Here is a 24,557-nt window from a genome sequence, read left to right on the forward strand (position 1 = left end):
TTTCTAAACAAAAGAATAAAATAACATTTCATTACATTAAAGAAACAAAGTATCTTGTATAGATTTTTTATGCATGGTGGCAAACATGAAAATAAATTACTGACATTAAACTGACATTGTGCTGATATCACTTGTTTGTAAAAAAATCTTTTTAGTGAAGATTCCTTAGGAATAATTTTTTTCAATGTGGTAGAGGGCAATTTTTGTTAGAGAAAAATTGTAATTTAGTTATATGCAGAATTTTATAAACATTGTAATAAGAATCCTGATATGGCAAATTCTATCTTTATTTAAAAAAAATAATAATATACCACTATGAATACTGTGTGTTAGATTCATGTTGATATTCACCGTGAGCTCCTTCATCAGTTGTAATGAAATCAAAAACATGGCAAAAGGAATAAAGTATTGTTTATCGTAAGGATGTCTGTCTCTACACTATAGAACTGGTGAATTCCAACAGAGGAATTTCTGAAACTGATTTTCAACACAATTGTGCTAAAGCAGGAGCTTCAACAAATCATACAGATGTTTTCATTTTTCCGTGAAATCATATAAACAAAAGAAATGTGGGACAATTTTACTATTTCTGTACATGTGCTGAGTGCACAAAATTTCAGAAGGGATTCAGTAGAATTAGAAAAAGTATGAAGGCAACCAAAATGGTTAGACAGAAGGAAAGACCTCCAGAGGGAACGATTCTAAATTGACTAGAATCCTTTCACTTGCAAAAAGAGACCACTGAGGAAGAATGAGATGATACAGGTCTATAGTATCCAGAAGGGCATATAGAAGAGTGAATAAAGAATTAATATTTACAGTTTTTCACAATATGGGTACTAGAACCATCCACTGGAACTGTTAGGAAGCAGTTTTAGAATAGCCAAAGGAAAAACCTTTGTAGATGAAACTACAGTGTGGAACCCGTGATTAATGATTTTAAAAATCAGAAGCACAGATTAGTTCAAAACCATTTAACTGTAAGAAGCTGACAGAATATCCGTGGAAAGACTGTATTTGCCCTGTGTTAGTCTTCCAGTCCTTGTCACTGTTCCAGGTGAGATACTAAATGGTCCTTCAGTCTGGCCCCTCGTGGCTGGTCCTGCATCTTTATGTGGTATTTGTGTGAAACCACAAGTAACTCCTTCCTCCCTCCCCCCCCAAAAACAAGCAAAAAGTGCATTAATTAATCTTTTTAACATTCTCAGGTGTCCAAAAAGTTCCATTATTAATGGAGTTGCACACGAGTCAGCATCTGCTGACTTAGTGTCAATCTATGCATGTGATATGAATATTCTAAGAAGATTTTTAAGAAAAAAGGAGAAGACCCCACAAATAGAGTTGAGAAGGACTGTTAAAGACTGCAGTTACCAAATACATGAAGAATATTCGTAAACTTGATAAAAATTAAGTATTTTATTATCAGGTTTATTCACTGGTTTTAGGAGAAACTGTTGGCCATTAACTAATGTTGTCATTTTCACCCGAATAAAGCCATTGAAAACTGGCGCTAAATGCTGCTCAATTAGAATGTCCCAATGTATCTGTTTGCACTCCCTTTTCCCATGTGTAAATGCTAGTGCATGGTCAAGATAAGAAAATCAGATAATAAAGAAGCTTCTTTTGTAAAAATGTATCATTATGGTGACAGTGAAAAACTTTCTGAAAACTCATTTCTGGACTAATGAAATAATGTTTTATGATAAGTTTCTAATAGTCAAACTTAACAGAAGTTACTGATAATTTTTAAGTTTCCAGGCAGCATATTGTTTCTGTGTAATCTAATGAAAACAATGTGTGTTTTAGAAAGCCAAATGTTTTCTGATCTTGAAAGAAACTAATGAATAGCTATACAGATATATATATATAAAAAAAAAATAAAAACATTAGTAACATATGTAATGAGCTTATGTTTTAAGTATTCAGAATCATGGTATGGTTGCATATTTGTGGTGCATACTTCTATGGAATTAATAGTCCAGTGTCTCTGCTTTTTCTTTGTTAGTTTCTGTCTGTGATGATAAAAACTACAGAAACTTCAGTGTTAGAGTACTTTCTTTTTTACAAACGTTTATCCTTGCTACATTCTTGTTCTTTCACTCATCCAATTAAATAGTTTCAGATCTCTTTTTATCAAGTACTTGTCAAGCATTTGGTACAGAAGCATGTTTTTACCCTGCCTAGTTAATTAAGGTGACTGTAAACAAAAAGATGTACCATTCAAAGCCAAGCAGTGTTTCACACAAGGATGGAGGTGATAATAGCTTAATTCCTGCTTGATCTTTCCTGTCTTTGCCCTGGCTACTTCGGACTGACCTTGTCCGCAATCTGATGACCTCCCTATTGCACTCAGCCATTTGAAAAGCTGCTCATGCCATAGCTGGCCCTGAGGGGCTATCTGGGAGACCACTGATCCATTGACCCATGTCAAGACTGGGTTTCAGATCTGATCTACTGAGCTTCTGACGTAGCTACATACTACACCCACTGTAGACAAAGCCAGTGGGGCAGTCAGATTTTTTTTTTTTTTTACTTCTTAAGTGGCATGCAGTTGCACTTGCTGTACGGAAGACCAATTTTACACCAGTCATTTGCTATGAAATACACTTCCTGAAGCAATTACACGTATTGATCCTTTCTTTACAAAGGAAGTAAATTCTCTAATTTAGTGGCTCAATTTTTCTAAATCCATCAAATTGCCAGGTTTATTGGGTGTATTTAAGTCTCAACATCAAGTTCCACAAAAAAAAAAGCACCTTTAAAATATATTAAGGGCAGAAATATATATGTTATGTCTTAATAGGCTTTTTCTATTAAGTGTTATGCCAGGACTTTGCAGACATTTATAAAAGTGTGTAAATAAGGTTCTAATCACATTAACTTAGATATGTTTATGTATATCCTAGTGCATATTTTACAAAATAAATGACAACTTATGAAGTTGCATGTCTGTTTGCAAAACAGGGAAACACTCCACTTATCCAGGAGAAAATCCGTATAACTTTGAGCTTAATTTTGCTTCCTAGCATGTTGTGTTCAATTCTGCACTAGAATGTACCATTTTCTGATTAAAAAACCTCTTTGTTTAGCCATTAGTATTACTTTGTTTTTCTCATAAGACTTGAAAATTACAATTACTTTGCTGTATGTGCTTGCATTTTTTCTTCAACTGTGTTTAGCATAGCAGGCTCTGCCTGCAGAAGTGCCAGGGCAGGCCAGCCATGTTAAATGCCGCGTTCCAGTCCTGTTCGGCACAGGTCTATAGAGCACACTTATTTAAAGCGGTGATGATCCTGACAAGGAATTTAGCGCATACACAGACCTTGTAACCATGTGAAATTCCTTCCTTTTTTTCCCCTGTGTGTGTGTGTGAGAGAGAGAAATTATGCATGATTCTTCTCTGTAATTATAGACTGGACACATAATTGAGTTAATGACCTTTCCATGAAAGAAAAATATTGGCTTGATTCAGCTTTGACTGTGTGGCTTTTTTTCTGAACATGTGGTATAACTCCAAGTATTTTAGAATTTACAAAAAAAAATATTTCTGGGCATTGAATAATCTTAGATAATAGACTAAACATTAAGTTCCTTGTCGTGGTTTAACCTCAGTTGGCAACTAAGCACCATGCAGCCGCTCGCTCACTCCCCCCCCCCCCCCCCGCCCCCGGTGGGATGGGGGAGAGAATTGGAAGAGCACAAGTGAGAAAAACTCGTGGGTTGAGATAAAAACAGTTTAATAATTGAAATAAAATGATAATAATATGATAATAATAATAATACACAAAGCAAGTGATGCACAATGCAATTGCTCACCACCTGCCGACCGATGCCCAGCCAGTCCCCAAGCAGCAGCCCCCCCGGCCAGCTTTCCCCAGTTTATGTACTGAGCATGACGTCACGTGGTATGGAATGTCCCTTTGGCCAGTTTGGGTCAGCTGTCCTGGCTGTGCCCCCTCCCAGCTTCTTGTGCACCTCCAGCCTTCTCAGTCGGTAGAGCATGGAAAACTGAAAAGTCCTTGGCTAGTGTAAGCACTACTTAGCAACAACTAAAACATCGGTGTGTTATCAACTTTGTTCTCACCCTAAATCCAAACCACAGCATTGTACTGGCTACTAGGAAGGAAATTAACTCTGTCCCTGCCGAAACCAGGACATTCCTAGACCCTTTATGTTAGAGAGAATAAGGATATAACTGGGTTTTACACCTTTGTAATTAATATAAATGGCGCTACTTTCACCCAAACTATAGACTGCCATTTGTGCGTTAGCACTTTAAAATGTGGATTGTATTAAAATTTGAAAGAAGCAGTTTTCCCCAACTTCTTAACATCCTTGGTTGTCTGTTGCTTTCCACTAAATATTATTTGTACCATGTGATGTTCATTACTTTAGTTTTATAAGTTTTTCTGTACATAATATGCAATCAAAACCAATGTGCTGACTTTTTTGTTTTATAGCCTGTTGTGTGTTAGTTCTTTGTCGTGTTAAAAGCATGATGAGGATTTATCATATCTAAAGGTTTAAATTTTAGAAAGTATGAAAGAGGGGATTTCCCCCTTCTAGGGGGAGGGGGGATGTCTGTGGGAGGATTTTGTATATTCTCTTTGCCTAATGCCATTCTAATAATTATTTTTTTAACATGAGAAAGTGCATCCTCTGACAGAATTTATAACACGGCATTGTTTTTCATTTATATACAGGAATTGATTCCTGAATTCTATTACCTCCCAGAGATATTTGTCAACAGCAATAATTACAATCTGGGAGTGATGGATGATGGAACAGTTGTGTCTGATGTTGAACTTCCACCATGGGCCAAAACCCCAGAAGAATTTGTTCGCATAAACAGACTGGTAAGATGGCTATCTTCTGTTGTCTGTCAAGTAACATTTGTCTTGCAAGATTCTTCTGAAATAGTTTGGATCTTTGCTTGCAATATATAGCTATTTATAATTTATATAGGACTATGGCTGATATAATCTGAAGAAATGTTAGATTTACAAGTTTAGGAAGAAAAAAGGCATATAGTATTGCTCATTCTTTAGAATTGCTCAAAAAAGTTTGAGTGTGGCCTAAATATGCAGGAGAATCCCATTTGTATGTCAGCTCTTGTGGTTCTAAAGAGCTAATAAAATCATCACTTTACAAAAGACTTGAAAAACCTTGTTTAATCATAGAAAGATTTGTCACTCTGATTACTTAAATGTAATTTTAGGGGTTTTAATTTTAGTATCCATTTAACTCCAAAGATCAGTGAACGCCTCAGGAAAGAAGGTTGCATTTTAAATCTTCTGCCACCTCTACCGTTTCTTCCATTAAATTGAGATTTTTCAGAGCAGTTTTTACAAGAAAATAGAACTGATTTCTCCTTTGCCTGCTTCATTCCACAAACCTGTATTACTCTTCTCTTCCCTGTTTTGGAAAATCCTGTTGTTAGCACTGCCTGTCTTCCCTGTGCCCTCCAGGCAGTGTAATGAATTACAGAATAGCTGTTACATTATCATTGTTGGTGTTTCAGCACATTCTCAAAGCTATTACATTAGGCTCTTCTCAAAATGAAAGGATTCTGCATCAGTGGCACTCTAAAATAAATAAATTAGAGAAGGTTTTTTTAATGAATCTTGAAAAATGAGGCTGCAGTTTTCATGTGGTAGTCAGTTAACTGGGAAATACTGAATTAAGGCATGGAAATTCTCAAAAACTTTTCAGATACCAGGCTTAGACTTGATAACATCCTGATATTCTTAAGTTAGAAAATGGGAATTGAAAAAGTTCTGTTGTTGGCAGAATATCAGACCTCATAAAGTTGCAGAACAGTCACATCAGAAGAAATCTGCGAATTATAAGTTATCAGAATGCTTTACACTGCACTTTTGCTGGTGACATGATACCATGGCCTTCATAAATGTTATTTGGCCTAGATTTCTGCAGGCAGTTGTAGGGTGCACCATAGTAATCACAAATTATGTTAGGTGAATTTAGTGTTTTGCTTCATATAGAAGCATGTGCAAATTTTATTTAAAAGAGGTATGAAATACACTAACATTTAGCAGGACTACTTGGCAAGCCATATTCAGACACAACTTTTGATCTTACAGTTGTGCTGATACGTAATAGGTTAGGGAGGTAGCCTGACACCTTTTTGAGCTTGGCGTGCATTGGTGATTCAGGATAACCTGAGAAATGAAAAGCTGTGTTCTTAAGCAGACTTGTCAAAGGCAGCCTGTGGCCTTGATCTCTCACAACTGTGGTATTTTAGCTTTTGCATAAAATATAGTTCTCATTCTGTTAATTATGAATCTGGCTTTCCCCACTGTGAAGTTACTCTCCATCTCCTGCTTCCTCCTCTTTTAAGATTTTAGCTCTTAATTTTCTTTTCTTCATTTCTAGCCTTGGTGCTAGGTTTTTCTCACCCTCACCTCTCTGTACGCTCTGACCTACCCTTCCCTCATCCTTCCCTCATCCTTCCATCATTTCCCAAAGCCTTTGCTACTAGTGTCTGCCTTTCTTGCAGCTCTCTCTGGTATCTCTCACTTGTGCTATATTCTCAGGATGAAGTGCTTCATCAGCAGGAAGCAGCTGCTTTTCAATTATTACTGTTAAACTCTTGGACACAAAATGTAAAATCCCTTTAAAGTCTTCTCTTAGAGAGTAATGATCTCATTCCGTATTCCAAATGTATTTTTTTCTTTTTATGTACAATCTACAATAAGCGCATCTTTATTTTGTTAAATCCTGAAAAAAGCAGTTCAGAACACTCTAGAATGAGTGAAGTGCTTGTTACATATCCAAAACTTTCATTTCAAGAAAAAGTAATCTGAAAACAGCAGTATGTTAACTTTTGTATATTTGAATGAAGATTAAAATTACTTTGTCATTTCCTTAATTTCACTCAGCATTTCTTATGAAACTGAAATATCATATTTATTATCTAAATATAATTAATGTTTCTTTCTCATATACTGTTTTTTCCCTAAGTAATTATTCATTAATGATCGTGACTTTTGAAACTATTTTAATCAAAAAGACTTTGCTAGTAATCTGCTTGGCTTCATAACTTCTGCTGTGAAAGTAGACCTTGCAGTACCACTTGTCAAATGGCTTGTGGAAAGAATGTGCAAAAGTTGCTGTAAATTAGAGTTTTTCAAAACAAAGAACTTTTATGGGAACATGCAATTTTCAAGTATCACATAATTGGACAGAACAGAAATTTTTTTAAGTCTTAAGTTAATTATGAAAGTAAGAAATAATTTACCAAGTGATGGTATATTAAAGTGTGTCAGACATCATCCCTTTTGGTGACACTGTAGGTCCCTGATGCTGTTGCTGTAATTCAGATATCAAGTTTTGGTCAGTCTGGTATCATTAAATTTAAACCTCTGTGCCAATGAATTGTGTTAACTGCTTCTGTGTGACATAGTTAACCTTATCGTGGTGGTGGTGGCCCTGTTAGTGCTGGTATGGATGATGCCCTCTGTAATCTGCCATTTTTGCAGTGGAATAAAACTGAGAAAATTACATGCAAATATTAAATTGCTTTTTCTTGTTAATATTTAGTGGATTGGATACCATAAGCATCAAATCAGCATCGTTTAATTTTTAAGTAGAATGGGTGTGTTTAGGAAGAATGCTTAAAGCTCAATTCCTCACAAATACTGTCGAAAAAAGTTTGCTACAATGTGGCATGAGCTGATTCATTCAGTTAATATTTCCTTACTGCTTCCTGGTTCAGACAAAATAGTGATTATAGTATTTCAAGTGCTCATTTTGTAAGCTATCGCAGATAGATATTTTTTCCCTTTGCATTCCAGTTTACCTCTTTAAGTCCACAGATCCTATACAATGATTGGAGCTCATGAAATGCATACTACTTTGATCTGTGACCTTTTTGTGGTGCTAATCGGGTTCCTGATATCATTATACCTTGCTCATTAATCATATTTCCTGCAGCCCGTCAGCCAGCCAGACAGCCCAAGCCCCTGTTTGCAGCCTTGTGTTGGCAGGTTTCTGCTTTTCCAGATTATTACAGTGTGATACTTTGGCTTCTCATAACCAGACCCACATCAAGCTGTGTGCTACAATTAAAGTCAGATGGTCCTCAGGTTGAACAGGGATATACTGTTGCAGCTGTCTGTCTTTCTGGAACAGACCAGCATGGGGAACAGATGATATGTAGGACAGTGCATAATAACAGCTTGTACAGTACTGGGTCAATAGCAGGGGTTCAGAACATTAATTGACAGGCTGATAGCTGATTTAAAACTGATTTCCAACCTATTTTTAATTCTATAAAGTATGTATTTTAATTGAAATAGATCATTGCTTGTCTTCTGTGTTTGCTTTAAGAGAAAAAGCAGAATGGTGTATAATGAAAACTGGGTTTTGATTGATGGAATGTCATGATGAGCTAAATGATAACATCAGGATGTCATTCTAAGCAATACAAGTGTAAAATGCATGTATTGCTTCTGCATATAGTTGGTACTTTGTATTAGTTTGTGATAGCACAATATTTTATAATACCACAAATCGATGTGGGAGGGAGGTAGAATATTTTTCTCTGAGAAAGTCTACGGTTTGATGGAAAAGTGACTGAGCTTTTACCATTCTGAAACCTTATTATAAACCTCTAAAGCTCTGTATTATGTTTAGTGCCATTGAATAACTGCTAAGGTATCTGAAAATATTTTTCAGTTTACACAGATGCTGTTGACAATAATTGTATTATTGGATAATTCCATCGTTTTATATATATATATGTAATAAGAATTATAGTATTAGCTTAATAAAAGTAAAAAACCCACAAAATTGTAATTCCTCCCCTCAACAAAACAGAAATATCCCAAATGCAACATACTATTGCATCCTTACTTTATCATTTCAAAGGGAGTTATGATATCTTTAGGGCATTAGTATGTGAGCAAAGGGGAGAATGCTAACTTGATCTGATATCTAATGAAAAGAAAATACCTAACAATTTTTTGGTTCTCCCATGCTTCTGAGAGACCTGTAGGGAAAAGAAATGGGAAGTAAACTGGGAAGGGAAGAGTATAAAGAGACAGATGTTCAGATGTTGTTTGGATACAGAAATCTTAAACAAAAACTATAGCAGTAGTTGATACATCATTTTTCAGACACTGAAATAGACATACCCTTTAAAACTTAGATTTTTCTGGGGTCTTTTGTTGGCTTCACAGTCTTAGTTATGTTAGCTGCCCTCCTTTAGAATAGTTTTCTGGTTTAGAAATTTAAATTCACTTGTTGGAGTTAGTGATAATTACCCCATTAAAGCTGGTAGAAACTTTAAATGCCCTTCTTATCATGCATGACAAAGTAGACATTCACAAAGACCAGGTGCAACCCTAGAAAAAGTGCCATACTTCCCACTGATAGTTAGGAATAGCTAGAAATCCCAATAAGGCAGTTCTGTTTGTTCTAAATAGTAAAGTGGTCGATTTTGTCCTGTCATTGAATAGGTAAGAATTAATTTAAAACTATTAATCAACTGATAATAACTAAATTTCACACAGCTTTGATGAGCCTCAGCTTTTTGAGAATTAGATTGCTTCAATGATAATAAAGTTGCTGAGGTCTGTCAAGACAGCTTTCCACAATATATCTCAATTTAAGTATTTTAGTGCTTTATTGCAGAGTTAGTCCTTTCATGATTAGTGGTTTATCCATTTGATTCAGTGCTGGAGAAAATGCAAGACAAATTAGAAAAGTGATGAGATTACTGTGCTGGATTGAAAGTTTTGAAATCCAATTTTCAAAGAATTGAAAATGTAGTGATTGGAAGCTAGGATGCTTTCTGAAACAAATTAAATACTTAAATACATAAAGGTACTATAAACAAAATTTATCCTGCCATGATAAGTAAAATGGAGAGGAAGGGTAGGCCAGCCATTCACCCTAACAGAAATTTTAGTGGAGTAAAATGAATCAGTATTAAGAACCACCGGTTGGTAAGAAAGATCTACAATGAGAATTAGAGGATCATTATCGGTCAATATGGTGCATTACTTTTTAGCACAGGCTACTGCACCTTACACCAGAAAACACTGAAAAAGCAACATTCCCTGCCAACTAACACACCAACAATACTCAGAACTGCAGGTTTTGTGAGTCTTCACTCTCCCCTATCCATGGAAAGTGAACAGATGAAAAAAACAAAAGTTGGTTTCAAGAACATTATGCTACTTTCAATCTATTAAAACTATTACTATTAGTCAAATAAAGATACTGAAGCAGCAGTTAAGGCAGTGTCTGTAACTTAGAATGTACAGGATTTTTTGTATTATCTTGGAAAAATCTCTCCATGGTATTTTCCCTGGTTCCACAGCTGTGTATTTACAAAGGTTGTACAGCAAGTGCTGTAGAAAATAACGTGGATATGAACTGTATGAATTAAGGCTCACAAGTTAAGATTACTAGTAATAGATTGCTAGACTATTAGTCATATATTGCTGGTAATAGCTTACTTGTTAAATATATTAAGAACATGAGAGAGCAGGAGAAAGGCTAAAATGAAAATTGGGTTAACTAGCAACATCAGAGTTGTTATCTGTGCAGCACCTACTTTGAAATTCTAGTTCTAGCAGGACGGGATGTAGTCTTGAAAAGCTATCTGCATTGGTCTGTGTACACGGCGTGATGAAGATGCTTCTGGCAATCCAAGCTTATCTGAAATGTTTACAGAATTTGAGTGTAGAATAGAGGAGAAGGAAAATCATAGCTCTGTGAACTCTTCACTCAACTCGGGATCTTCTAGATGGTTCTGTTGACATGTTGGATATCTGTTCATCCAGAAGAGAGGTGATGGATCATGGTGAAAAAGGAGAAGAGTTTTGATGCTAGTTCTTTCAAACTCTTCATGAAATATATATGCGATTGAAGTGTTACTTCCATTTGAATTTCTGATGTTTGGTGATTTCTTGTGGCTTTTATTTGGAAATTATAATCTATATACAATATAAGATTTATACAATATCCTCTGAAAGGAGGATATCTATTAACTCTACAAGCATCTTAATTTTTAGAAAAAATCACTCATAAATTTGAGAGTGAATAAATTTATTATTTAAATAATAAAAAAGTAGGTTGGAAAGTAATCTGTAACTTTGCTTTTCCTGGCAAAACTTGTATTTCTATGCCACGTGTGTGTAATGCATTTAAAATAGGTATATATTTAAACATAACTATTGCAATGCATCTTAAAACACTATGCTGCATTCATTTTATGTTGCTTTCAAGCTGTGACTATGGAAAAAGGTTTGTGCAGGAGGTAAGGTTCCTTGTATCAGGCAAAATAAACATTTCCATTCATAGAAGTCTCAGAAGCTTAACAGGCTAATCCAGAAAGTTGTCAGGAATATTATTCTTCAGCAAAGTTGGGTGTGAAAGGTCCAGCCTGCTGGCATATTGGACTTAGTGTATTTAAAAGTTTGATATTGTTTAACACGTAATTTTTTCCTCATCTATGAAAACAAGGCAGTCCTGGGAAGCACAGGGGCTGCACCATGTAGGTATTGGTATAATTGTGTTACTGTACCACTTAGACTCGTTTCCTACCAACTCAGCCACATGTGTAACAATTTCATCATCTGTGTTTGTCACTGCAGGATTTTTTGCACTGTTAACATTACCTCCTAAAAGTTAGAACCTTCATTGTCTTTCACACAGAAATACTTGTGTGCAGGCTAGAATCAAGAAATACTGGATAATTGCAACCAGTCTTTTGATTTAATTATATCATGTACAGATCTGATTATTAGCATAGGAAGGGAGGGGAATCAGACCTTCATTACATATTTTTAAGCACCTTATTCAGATCTCATATGAAGATAGGTCTAGGAATAACATTAGTAATGCCAGCATAACCGCACTTAGGTGAAATCAGTGCAAGTGAAAACCTAATCTGTGGGTATTCTAGAGGGAAAATAAAAGGATCATTAGATATAAGACATTTTTGAAAAGTAGAGAAGAAGTATTTCTAAAGGAATGTGATATATGGCCTATGAGAAAAGATTCTGAAAATCTGGGAATAAACAAAAGTAGACTAATTTTTCTGTGTGTACAATTGACTCTGTGTATATAAGAAAAACTTATTTTTATTGAAGTGCCATCTAAGAAATACAGCCAGAAATGCACGTTTATTTAAATCCAATTCTGTTGGAATATTGGTTTTCCTAATTTTCAGGTAAGAATTTTTATTGATTTAATTTGTAAAGGAGACTACTATACAAAGAAAGTCAAATATATTCAAGAATATGAGGGAGGTAATGAAAAGTGAACTTGAGCCATGCTTTTGAATAGAACTTGTCTTAAGAATGCTGAAAGCATGCAGTTTTGGTTTCATAACACATCAAAAGATGCTAATATTGGACAATGGGGTTTGGATAATATATATGATGGAATACATTGGAGAGGTGCATCTGTAGGACAAAGTTAATGTATAGTAAAAAGCAAAAATGTGATGATGTAAAGAAACTTTTTTTTTTGCCTTTTCAATGAAAACCATAACCTAGGTAGTGTTTCATCATTTGTTAGCCAAAAGCATTGATCTCATCTATATCCAATCCAGATATGTAAATAGGAAGGGAAAGCAGAGTTTGTAAAATCTATTCTTTCAATAGTAATACCTTCATTACATCTTGTTTGCGATTCCTACCATCTCTTTAAACTCTGCATACAGATTACTTTATTGAAATTACAACTAAACTCTGGACTTCAAGACTGTAAGCAGAGTAAAATAAAGTTTAAAAAAAGTCCACACATGCTTGCATTTCAGTAATTTCTGAAAGTGTTGATAGATGCCAGTCTTCCTGAATAAGGAAAACTTAAGGGAATCATGGAATGTGATTTCCTGGGCAGTGATTTCCTGGAAAAAAAAAAATAAAGCAGCTGGGATCAAAATTTGCCAATTTTCATCATTCAAAAAATTCAAAGTATTAAATAATTCTAGCATAATTCTCTCATATTTAAAAAAACCCAACATATCACATTCTAAAAATAATGTAAATTACTTGCATCATTGTGACACTACACAGTTATCTGTAACACGGCTATCTTAGTGAAGTCTGAGACTAAACAAGGTGAGCAAGAGAAAAACTAAAAAGTAGGGCACAAATATTTTAAATGAGAGCAAAATGAAACAAAAAAGAGGTTCAGTAGTAAAAAAAACAGAATGGATGTGGAACAGTCAAAAGGAAACAAAGCCTAAACTAAAACTATGAACATTCAAGAGAGTGATGAGAGATGCAGGTTTTCTAATAGGGTAAGAGAATTTATCATAGCCAAGATAAATAGTAAAACATGGAGGAGAATGATATGCAGTTGGGAAAGATTATAAAAAGCCACGTGATAACACAATTTAGCATATACAGTGTAAAAAAATAAAGGAAAACTAAGGTAGGTAAATTTGCTTTTATCCAGGAAAGTTGATTGGAAGCAATCTAGACAAATTTGCTTTCCGCTCTTTTGTTGTTTGATGTTGTAGAACTGGTGTTTGAAAGCAAGTCCATGGAGGACATTAAAGTTATTACTGTGTGAAATGAAGTGGGAAACAATTGTGCTGGAGCCATTGCCCCATTTAACAGGTGTTCACTAAATCTGTCTGTCTTCTGTTTGTCTGTTCTCCGAATGCTGTGCCTGGGCACTCCCTGTAAACGGTGTTCTGAGGGATACTGTTGAAAATGTATTAAGAATTTTGATTAACATGGAAAATTGCATCACAAGCTCAGCATAGGTAAGGGAGAAAAAAAGTTTGAAAGCGATGGCAGTTTCTTACTCGATTTACTAAGAGCTACAGTCTGTGATTGGAAGTTGCTTTGCAAAGAAATATTGCAACTTGTTCCTCCTGTAAGGTGAACTAATGACGGTCAGGACTTCCATACAACAGAATGTATTGGTGAGAGACCTGGTAGGATATGGCGGTGTTGGATTTGTTTCAGTGTTGTCTAAAGTTTATTTATAGATCATATGTGAAAATATGCTGCTAAATTTGAATTTGATGGGTAGTTTGTTCTAAATACAGTATTTGTAATATAGTCAGAATGTAGAGAAGTTTCCATCCTAAGTGTTGGAAAAGAAAGTGAGGTTTTGATAACATTTGCATATGTGGAGCTGTGGAGAAATAAACTGAGAATTTGTGGTCTTCAGCTGAAGTAGGGGAGTGGTTGAGAAAACATGGCCATCTGTGCCCTACATGGAAGGATACAAAAAAAGTCAGCTGAGGCTTTGCTTTCAGTGCTTTTCCCTGGCAAGACTCCACTTTTTGAAAGCCTGGGACGAGGAACAGTAATGTTGCTAAAACCATCTGGGGTACAGAGAAAGCTTATGACAGTGATACGGAGGTAGGAAAAAGTCTCGTATGGGGAAAGAGTTTCTTCTTCCTGGGAGAGAGGAGAATAAGAAATAGCATAATAAAAGCATGCAATATAATGAATGGTACTGAGAAGATGCATCAGGAAATGACATTCTCTATTTCATAACATAAGGATGTAAAAGTTGTTCATGAAATGAAAAATTAAAATTTGCTACAAGGTAATATTTTTCAAAGAGTGTGTAATTAGACTCAGGAACATTAAGAATAACAACAGGAGCCAGAAAGGGACTGTGGACGTTTATACAAATAAAAAGATATCTAGTTTGCTAGGCAGTACAAAACATGTAATATGAAATACAAGATCTTACATTCAGTGGTTAAGACAAGCTCTAGAGGAATAGCTGAGAGTTTCATGAGAGAAACAGTACCCCACCTCTTTTTGCTCTAATAAATGGAAGTATCTTCTTCTTGACCATATCAAATTAATGATGCTTTAGTCCTGTACAACAGATTTTCTGGCTTTATAGAAAGGAAAAGCTGAAGACATAGTTCCAAAACATAGGGGACTTGCAGGGATGTAGCTAAGGTAAATCCCCCATCTCTTCTTCCTATCCCTCACCACATTTCCCCATCTGTGTCTTTGTTCAGGAACAAATGTTTGTGAGGCTGTACTTTAAACTAGATCACTGAAATGGTATGAAAAAGCCTTGTTTCTAACCTCAGTTATTATTTCAGTGACCTGATTTACAATACTGCTTTACCAGTGGTGGCATTGGCACAAATAATGGCAGAGTTAGCTGCAATGCAGTGCAAGTACAAACATTTAGGAGTGGAAACTTCTTAAACTATTTTCTCTGTCAAAGTTGGTATCTCATTAAACCTCAGTCAGCAGTGTGGACTTGTAGAGCTGAACAAGCTCTAGTTAGCTGTGTTTCTGATATTAGTTTAACTATAGCAGCACAGCGCTCTGCAGGGAGTATCATACTGCTGCTTGAGGAAGTGTAGTGTCAGGCTCATGATGATTATGCGCTTTTGCAAAAGCAGTGGGTGGAAACTGATGGAAAAGGTTGCTGCACCCTAGCCCATCTGCTCAGCATCAACCTCCTGCTAGATGTTCCCTCACATCTGCCAGTTGTTACCCTTTAATTGGAAGTTCAGGTGTAGCCCTTTTGGTTTAAGGAGAGGCCAAACTATAGCCCATCAGTCAAGTAGGTGAATGTATTTAGCGAAACAAATGCAGGCTTTTGACAATGAAGGTCATGCTCACCCAAGTAATAAATGTACTGGGCAGTCAGTTCCTTCGGTCAGATGGTTGGTCCACCCTTAAATAATCAAGGACTGTGAATTCTTTTTCCAGTTTCTCTTTTTGAAGCAATTCAAGCAAACCCAAATCTCTTGAGTTGTAATTTTTACTCTCTATCTTTATTAGTAAAAAGGGTGCACATGCTAGCTGCAAGGTACCTCTTTAAGTACTTACTTGCAGATCTGTTGAACTGCATTAGTAAAATTTGTGAGGTATATAGTCAAATCCAATATAATATATATTCGTATATATATATAATTCGTAATATATATTCGTGTATATATAATATATCCAATCCAATATAGTCAAATCCAATAAAAGACCAGTTTTAATTTCCTTATTTCATTCTCTAATAGCTACAAATACCGTATACTCTGCAATTTAAACCAACATAATTGTTCTGCTTTTGAAGCATGAAAGTTCCCTCTGAAGTAGAGGACTCTTAGTAAAAACACCAGAGCTAGAATTTCTCATGCTTGTGCATACCTGACCCTTTCCACGTCAGTTTAACTAGTTAAAAAATGTTTTAGCTGTCTAGCTTGGTTCAGTTTGACTGAAGTATGTTAGGGAGTCCTCATTTGCTAGTGTCTGTAGCAGATCTGAGGCACAGTAGCTTTTGGCAGAGGGGAGCTTTAATGAGCAACAGAGGGCAGGTATATCTGCCATTAATGTAGCTGCTTTGTAGGAGGATATTGGACGGTTTGTCTATAGAAAGATAAGGTTTAGGTAACTCAAAGAAGGCTCTAGAACCAAGCTAGCCTGGCTTATTTCTTTTGGGAAGTAATTTTCTTTTCTCCATCTTCAAGTTTCAAAATGCATCTCCAACATATTAATTATATGAAATCTATTTATCCTCAGCATTTTTTTTTCCTTTTCATTCTGAAGTTTTATTTCCTCTTTGGATTTTATTTAGTAGACTAGTGTTGTTAATAAAAAGCAACAGCTTGTAAAGCGAGATTAAAGATATTAATAATAGCAAAAATATAATTATCATTCAAATAGGTCATAAGTGGACAAAATTCTGCATAGATAAAGTGACATAATATATACTCTTGTAAGGTTCTTTGTGTTTGTCCTTGTCCAAATGGGTAGGATTTCTCTAAGCCACAGTTTAAGAAGAAATTTTGGACCTGATCCAAGTTAGTTGTTAGTGAGAGTTGAACTGGGCTTATAAAAACATGAAAGGTTCAGCAGCATGCAAGTAGTTTAGAGGAAGTTGATTAAAAATATTAGGAAACTCAAGTGGTTTTCATTTTGCGATGTGTAGAATGAAAGTAATGTTGGATGTTTCATTTATAATGTCTGTATTTTTAATTAATAAAAAATACAAAATTTTCCATTGTTTAAAGGAAAAAAAACCAACAACAAAACAAAACTTGTGTAATTGTTTTGGGGATGTTCCAAACAGTATACCTACAAGAAAATAGTGCAAAGTATCCTGTTTCTAAAAATCTCTGAAAAAATATTAGAACTGTATAGCAGAAGAGTCCTTAAGGGCAGTGAAGCCTCCTAATTGTAACTGACATTATCTCTTGCCATCTGCTTTCTGAGGCAGAATAAGAGCTTTGTAATGAGGATTAGGAATGGAAGATGGTGAGGGCATGCTCCAAGAGTTGCTGGAGTGTTCTCTGCTTTCATAATAAGTCGCAGAATAACTTTTTTAATAATAGGTTTTTAATATATTTTGCCTAAATTAATATGAATAAACTAAGAATTAAATTTTGCTGCATATTCTGATAGAGCTATTTTATTTATAGTCAGTTAATTTATTAAACCTTTCTTGAAGATACTAAAAGCACATGAACCAGCCATACTGCAGTGGACTTGGATGTCTGCACTGTCAATATTCTCCCTTCAGACTGATACAAGCACATCCTGCAGGCACACCCTTGAGCTGTGTATACACCAGAATTAAGCTATGATTAAAATCCATTCCAGAGCTGCATACAAACATAGCTCACATCCAGAGCTTTTTTAAGCCTAGTTTTACTGCTAGTGTGGACAGATCCAAGCCATTCTCAGATTTTTAGCAGACTGTGTTCCTCTCTGGCTTTACGTGTGTTTATTGAACTCTGTCCCAGTTGCAGTTTGCCCTGTGTGCATTAGTGGTTTAGAATTAAGTTTAGAAGAGAGCAATATTCAGATTAATTATTTTGGGTTTGGATGTTTCTCTCCTAAATATAGCGAGAAGTCCCTATTTTATTGTTGTAACCACGGGTGACCACTTAATGGAAAATTTTGCTTTGCACTGAGATTCCTCCCATGGGACATGTCATCTAATCTGATTATGACCCATTTATAGGCCCTTGTACCCAAGGTGTAAGTAGTATGCTGACTTGTGTTGTTTTAGCTACCACTTTGATATTGTGGTTATGTAGAAGACTGCCGTGAGCTGGGCTGCGCACTAGAAATGAGTAAATTCCATGTACTCAGGGGTCAATTTTATTTCTGGCTAGATCAACACAGTCACGTTAACTCAATTTTATATCCAATACTATAAATCCTGCTGATTTTTATTTGATTTATATACCTTTCTGCTGCCGCATATATAAACGTTATCCTCAATTTGGTTGAGCTGGTGATGGGTGGGCATGCTAGAGGATCAGATAAAACTGCCTGGCAAGCTGGGTCTTGCCGTGGTCTCCCAGATGGCCATCTCTGTTATATGTCAGTTTTCTCACTTCCCTAACAAGAGTAAGGTAGGGAATGTATTCCATTGGTATTCCCTGAGGTGAGCCACGGGGTTTCCTAGAGATGGATGCTTCTTTCTTAATCACACATCCTTGACGGAAAGATTCCCCTTTTTCCTGCTCCTTTTATCATGAGGTTTAGGATGAGAAGTGAGAGAGTAAGTAAGGAAAAAAACCAACTAAAGTAATCTCCAGAATTTATGTTTGCCAGGGGCCAGTTATGAACTGCAATGAAATACTACATATCGGGGTTTTCAAGTCCAAAGATCGCTTTCTGGAAAGAGGCTATAGAAGCTGGCGGCACATGAATAGTGAAAGAGGAGCTTAGTTACAGAAAGCTGTGATACAGGCAGAGAAGCAGAAAATTTCACAAGAAACTAATGAGAAACTACACTGAGGAATCAATAGAGTGGCCAGATCTGTTCAGTTCTTCTGGGGCTTTTTGTGTTACTATCTGTAAATACAAAAATGACAGGGATATGGGAGGGATTGATAAATGAAGACAGCTTTAAAGTCTCCAGTGATTACATGGAGATCCTAATTCAGGAACCTAAAATGAAATATATAATGATATCTTCCTGAAATCTTAGGTTCATGTATTAGGTATGAAGTTTGTAGTGAGATCTGGTGTCAGCCAGAAGATTAACACAACTCCCTTGGTCTCCACAAAGGACTCATTCCTGAAGTATCTTCTTTTAAAAAATGTGCAATTTTTGTAACAAATAAGTACGGGAAATTTAAATGCTGCTATTAATTTTAACAAGTAAATTTTGGACATAGAACGTGTCATGATGGCATAAAAAGCTGGGATATTATTCTCAGTAAAAACCTTTATGTAATCTTACCAACAGAATGACTGTTGCAGCCTCTTACATGTTCTACATGACGTGAAAACACCAGAAGTGATGAACATACAGTCTTACATAGTTTAAAAACTAAAGCCACCCTGCCAAAATGTAGAACTTAATTTGTGGATCCCATGTGGTGTGATTATACTGGTAATACCTTCTGAATGCATTTACTACTAAGATGAATGTAGCCTCTTCTTTCATTGTCCTTTAAAATTCTATTTTGGATTTGAAATGTTAGGATCTGTGAAATTAAAATTCTTATTTTCAGAAGATGGTTGTATTTCTATAATACTTCAATATAAAATCATAGTGGACTTCATTAACAGAAAAGGTGACTGAAAGACATGGCCTTTTTAATACGGTGTTTGAGAACAGAACTGCCCCTTTCACTTATCTGATCACTTCATGCATGTTAGCCTTCTATCTTTCAAGCAGTGGGGTGTAAGCAAATTTCAGGAATTTTTAATGTTCTTGGAGTAGGCTGTACATTTGTGACCCAAGGATTAGTAGATAGAGGGTAATACCTCTTAATTTGGGGTCATGAATGCTTAGCGGTCATGTGCTGACCTTACAGTCATTACATGTCTGAATTCACATCATTCAGTTGTTTGCTTTGGTAGCTGAAGGGCCTTTCCACAAAGCCAGCAATAGGAAGACATTAAGAAAGTGTATTTTGGTTGTGAATTCTTTCAGAACTATGATTCTACACCACCTACTGCTTTGTGTTTTTTAATGAGTTTAGAAATCAACTGCAGATTGCATAGAGACATATTCATACACTATGTTGTACAACTAAAGTGGTCCTTTTTTCTCTCTTTGTAGGGTGTATGGAATAGGTTCATGGACTTAAAGTACTTGGAAAACAAAAAAATGGATACATTTCCCTTTAGCTTATGCCTTAACACGTAGCCTCTAACTAAATGATCACATGCTGTTATTTTTCTGCTGGCTGTATTCAGTGTACAAGATGAACAGGGCTCGTAATAAGTTACTCAGTGTTTTTTTTTCTCCATACTGTTACATTTATATCGCTTCAAACCCTATTTATTGCACACAGTTTGAACCCTGTTCTGAAAACAGCATCCTACATGGCCTTTTCTTTAATATTCACTCTGTAGTATCTGAATCATCCACAAACATTAATTAGTTTACCTTTACATGACCTTCACGTGATGAGGAAATTGTATTATTTCTATTTTATCAGTGCAGAGGAGGCTAAAGGTGATGATCTATCATCCCTACTAATTATGGTTCTCTATTTTGAAAGTACTAGGAGGCGACGTTTTTTCAGAGTATTAAGCATTCTGTAAATTCTGAAAGAAAAGACAAAATGTTGGTTTTAATTTGGGTCAGTTCTCATTTGCTTTGCCATTCGGCCCAACAAATAGTTGTGTTTGTATAACTGGGTATCAAGAATGAGTGGCTGGAAATAGTGTGACAGGGCAGAAACCGCTTAGGTCAGTATTGCAGCTGAAACCTCAACAAATCTTACCTTGACCATGAAATATGGTGAAAATAATCACAGAACTAATCACAGATTGAGAAACCTTTGCATCAAATTAGATACCCCCAAAAATATAGATTGACTAATGAGTACTTGTAAAAAGGTTGGTATAGTTAACTTAGAATTAGATGGCAGTCCTGTAGCAGGGATGTAATCCAGCTTTCCGGGAAAAGTTGAATTTAACGCAAAAGTCTTTTCTCTTTTAAATGTCTTGAAAAATAATGTAACCACTCTCTTTGTGGAAAAGGAGACATGAACCTCTTTTCTGTTGTTTTATGGGGTCCCAATGTGCAAAAGACTGAGGGGCTCTGATATAGGTCTTACCAGTCTTTCCATGACACAAATAAATGGACTCTGGATTTTCAATATTGTTTATTTTTTGTTTACATGAAGATACCAATTTGTTTATCTATGTCCAGTATGATTATTTGGCATTCCATGAAATGACAGGGAAAGGGAAGATTGTTCTGAAGGCCGATGTGCTAACAAAGTGCATTGCCAAAAAATTGACAAAGATATTATATTTCTGAGGATTTGAAAGTAGTATTTTCTCTTAGATATGACATTTCCTGTGTCTTGCTCTTAAACTAAGGTGAAGTACTCAATATACTTACCCTTTTTCCGTAATTGGTTAGACATACAAGAAAACATATGTAAATATGGCTTGGTAGATTTTTTTTTTTTTTTTTCTTGCAGAGTATGTGGGGTTGGTTTGTTTTGATGGAATAAGGTGGGAAAGAATTGGTTGCATGTTTTCAGAAATTTCAAGAGAGACCAGAAATTCCTTTTAGATGACAGTGGATGGTTGTTTTGTAGTAGTCTACGTAAAGAATTTTGATTTTTCCAAGAAAAATCTGGAATTTATCACTGAGAATAAGTAATGTGCAACAGGGCAAAAGAGGGTACTCTGAGACTTATGCTGTCAGTTACGTGTTTTCTTGGATGAAATCTATTTTATTGCGTAGAAGTATTCAGTAGGCTTCTATTAACAGCCACAAACACTGCCAGAACAGAGGAATTGAGAAAAGCTAATGAATCTGCCAGACCCTACCTACAAAGGTGAATGTTCCACCAGAAATCACATTACTCTGGAATTCCTGATTGTTTCAGACTTTCAGTTTTGTTGGGAAAACTCTTCACCTGCAGCAGTTGAGAGGTCAAAACTATTGTAAAAATTCCAAGGTCTGTTTCTGCTGCGTAAGAAAAGATCAATGGCAGTGACTTTCCAGCATTTTTTTTATGGGACCCCATAAAATTTTCCATTGAAGGTACATTTTCCTGTATAGCAAATTTAAGCCAACTGACAGTAAGCCAAGACTTGCCTTAATTACCCTTTGTGGTCTCTGAGAAGTAGTCCATAGACCAAAGGCATCTGCAAACCACAGGGTGAAAACCACTGATTTAAGGAAGTGGCAGTAATTAATTGTTCATGTGTCATTGTTAAAATGAGCATCAATTCAGTCTTGTGATGAACTGTCTTTTTGCTGTGACTAGCGATTATGGTTTTGTAGTGGTATAATTGCTAGTCTAATAGAGGTAACTAAGGTTAACAACAGAGATAAGTAAATATCATAGAATTATTTCCTGCCTTTATCCTGGTGAGATAGCAAATATATTAACAAATCCCAACAAACCTCCAAATTCATTATGCCCTGGAGGAGGGTATTTGAACTTTACTAATATGGGACAGATTGCATGCCAGATAAGCCCTAGTAAACATAACTTTCAGGTGATAGTTTGTTTTCATAGGATTATCCCATTAAAACTTGTGCAGGGTTTTGGACATGTAAAGAGCTACAGGAGCTTTTATTAACCATCATAATTCTAAAGATTTTACTTCTTGATACTGAATGTGGACCTGTATGACATAGTTGCTTTGGCTGGTTGAAAAATAGTGCTGATTGTAAATTGTGAATGAGTCTGTGGTCTGCAAAAATAGCTATAATAAATTGTAAGGTATGTATTGTGCATGTTCATTTTCCAAACAATTTTTGAGTTGTTTCAGCCCAGAAGTGAGGCCTTTTCTGTTGCTGAATAAAAATGAGTTTATCAAATCGGAGAGGGATATGTGGTTACATCTACGTTTGATAGCTTTACTCCTTTAGCAAATGTTGAGATTGTTTAAAAAAAAAGGCAGAAGAGCAGGTAGATACAAATGACTAGTAAGTACATCCCTGACTAGTAAGTACATCCCTAACTTCAGGTTTCGTACTCATATACGTGACACGCTGGGAGCACCTGGTTAGCACAGGCTAAATGCCGATTTGTTTGGGGCACATCAACCTGGATCTTGCAAGCCATCAGAATGGAAGAGAGCGTTGTGCCATCCCCTCTGGTTAGGCAGTCACCATCCCAGGCACTGAGCCACTAGACAGCTGTGTAAGACGTAAACTCAGTTTGATTAGTACAGCATGAGAAATAAATCATCTCGCAGATGAATATTTACAGCACTTGTGGCGATGCTTGCTGTTACAGAAAGAATAAGTGGTTGTTACTTCTCTAGGAATAAGATTCAGGTCCTAGGAAAGCTGCTGAGCACCCAGCCTCTTGGCGGCAGGTAGGGCCATTTTTAGTGCTCCTCCAGACATTGCTGAGGATAATCAAAACAGTGGTGGCATGTAATTTACTCAAAGGCATTTCATTATTTAGATGGCTGTGGAATGACCAAATCCAAGTGGTATGCAGGTGGTGATCTGGTAGTTTTGAAGCAGATGCAGTTTTATAATGCAGGTTTCAGTTCATATACTGGAATGACTTAAAACAGCTATATTTTTTTCCAAGCAAGCTATAAATGAGTGCTTGGTTTGCAGTTGTATTCAATTATTTTAAACCTATTTACAATGTATTCTATTGTAAAGCTATGACCTTTGATCTCCAGAATGGGTGCATGTCTTTTGTGGGAAGCAGGAAGTCTTGGGGCAAGTGACACTTGCAGTGCAGTTTATTTTACTTAGACTTTTATTCCCCCCCTCCCCCCTGTTTCTAGAACTGAAGACAAATTTCTGTTTCTATTGGATTATAAACAGGTTCTGGATAGCTTCAGCTGCTGCATAGTGCAGTGATATTTTAATTTGCTGGGTAGACATGTTTACTGTGTACTGTGTAGTTTATGAGTGTTACCATAAATGAGGTAATCTTGCATCTTGGTTTCCATGTGTGAAACATTACATGAGCTAATGCAGCTGCACCACTGCTTGCTGGATATTAGTAGACTTTATTTGGACATAAAGTTTATACTGAACTGCTTTAAATATTTGTGCTAAAACTGGTAGTGATGCTTTTTTAATGTGTTTTATATGACACTGACGGATGTCAAATTTCACAAAGCAATGTAAGAATGTATAGCAGATTTCTACTTTGTACCCCATTGTTCTCAATAATGGAGATTCCAGAGTGAAGTAAATTTAATGACAAAATTTTTAATTTATGTTCAGTTAGTGTTTCAGGGACTGCTTCATATTAAGTATACATAGGAACGGTAGCTTCCTAGCGTGCTGTAGCAGTCCTAATAACATGCACGTTCTCTCCAAAATCTGGATTTAGAATTTGAAGTGACACATGTGGGTTGTGAGAATACAGAGAGAGAAAGTTGATTTCTGCTCAGTGTTTGAAGGAACATATAAAGATTTTTCCATAGTTTAGTTTTACCTACCAAAATCCTTGAATCATCGTGATTTTTAAAAGTCTATGATTTTAGCATCTATGGCCATATTCTTTTTACTTAATTAACAATATTGCGCATTTTCAGTTTATGTAGCTAGTTAGGAAGGTGAAAGCCGTAATACACAGTAAGCTATAAAATATGTCAGTGTATTTTGCTAACTCAAGTATTAACAGTTGCGTGTAATTTCTTGGGTTGAACTTAATTTACGTTCTTTTT

The 24,557-nt window shown here is 35.8% G+C and overlaps 1 protein-coding gene across 3 annotated transcripts in view; it reads left to right on the top strand.

Moving 5' to 3' along the window:
- LRBA (LPS responsive beige-like anchor protein) overlaps window positions 1-24,557 on the top strand; it is a 416,017-nt gene that overhangs the window by 312,582 nt on the left and 78,878 nt on the right. For all 3 annotated transcript variants that reach the window (XM_076337080.1, XM_076337082.1, XM_076337081.1), the window contains exon 46: window positions 4,704-4,856. In XM_076337080.1, the coding sequence (XP_076193195.1) occupies window positions 4,704-4,856 (153 nt within the window). The remainder of the gene's footprint in view (window positions 1-4,703; window positions 4,857-24,557) is intronic.

The sequence above is a fragment of the Aptenodytes patagonicus genome, chromosome 4 (assembly GCF_965638725.1).
Source record: "Aptenodytes patagonicus chromosome 4, bAptPat1.pri.cur, whole genome shotgun sequence".
Lineage (NCBI taxonomy): Eukaryota > Metazoa > Chordata > Aves > Sphenisciformes > Spheniscidae > Aptenodytes > Aptenodytes patagonicus.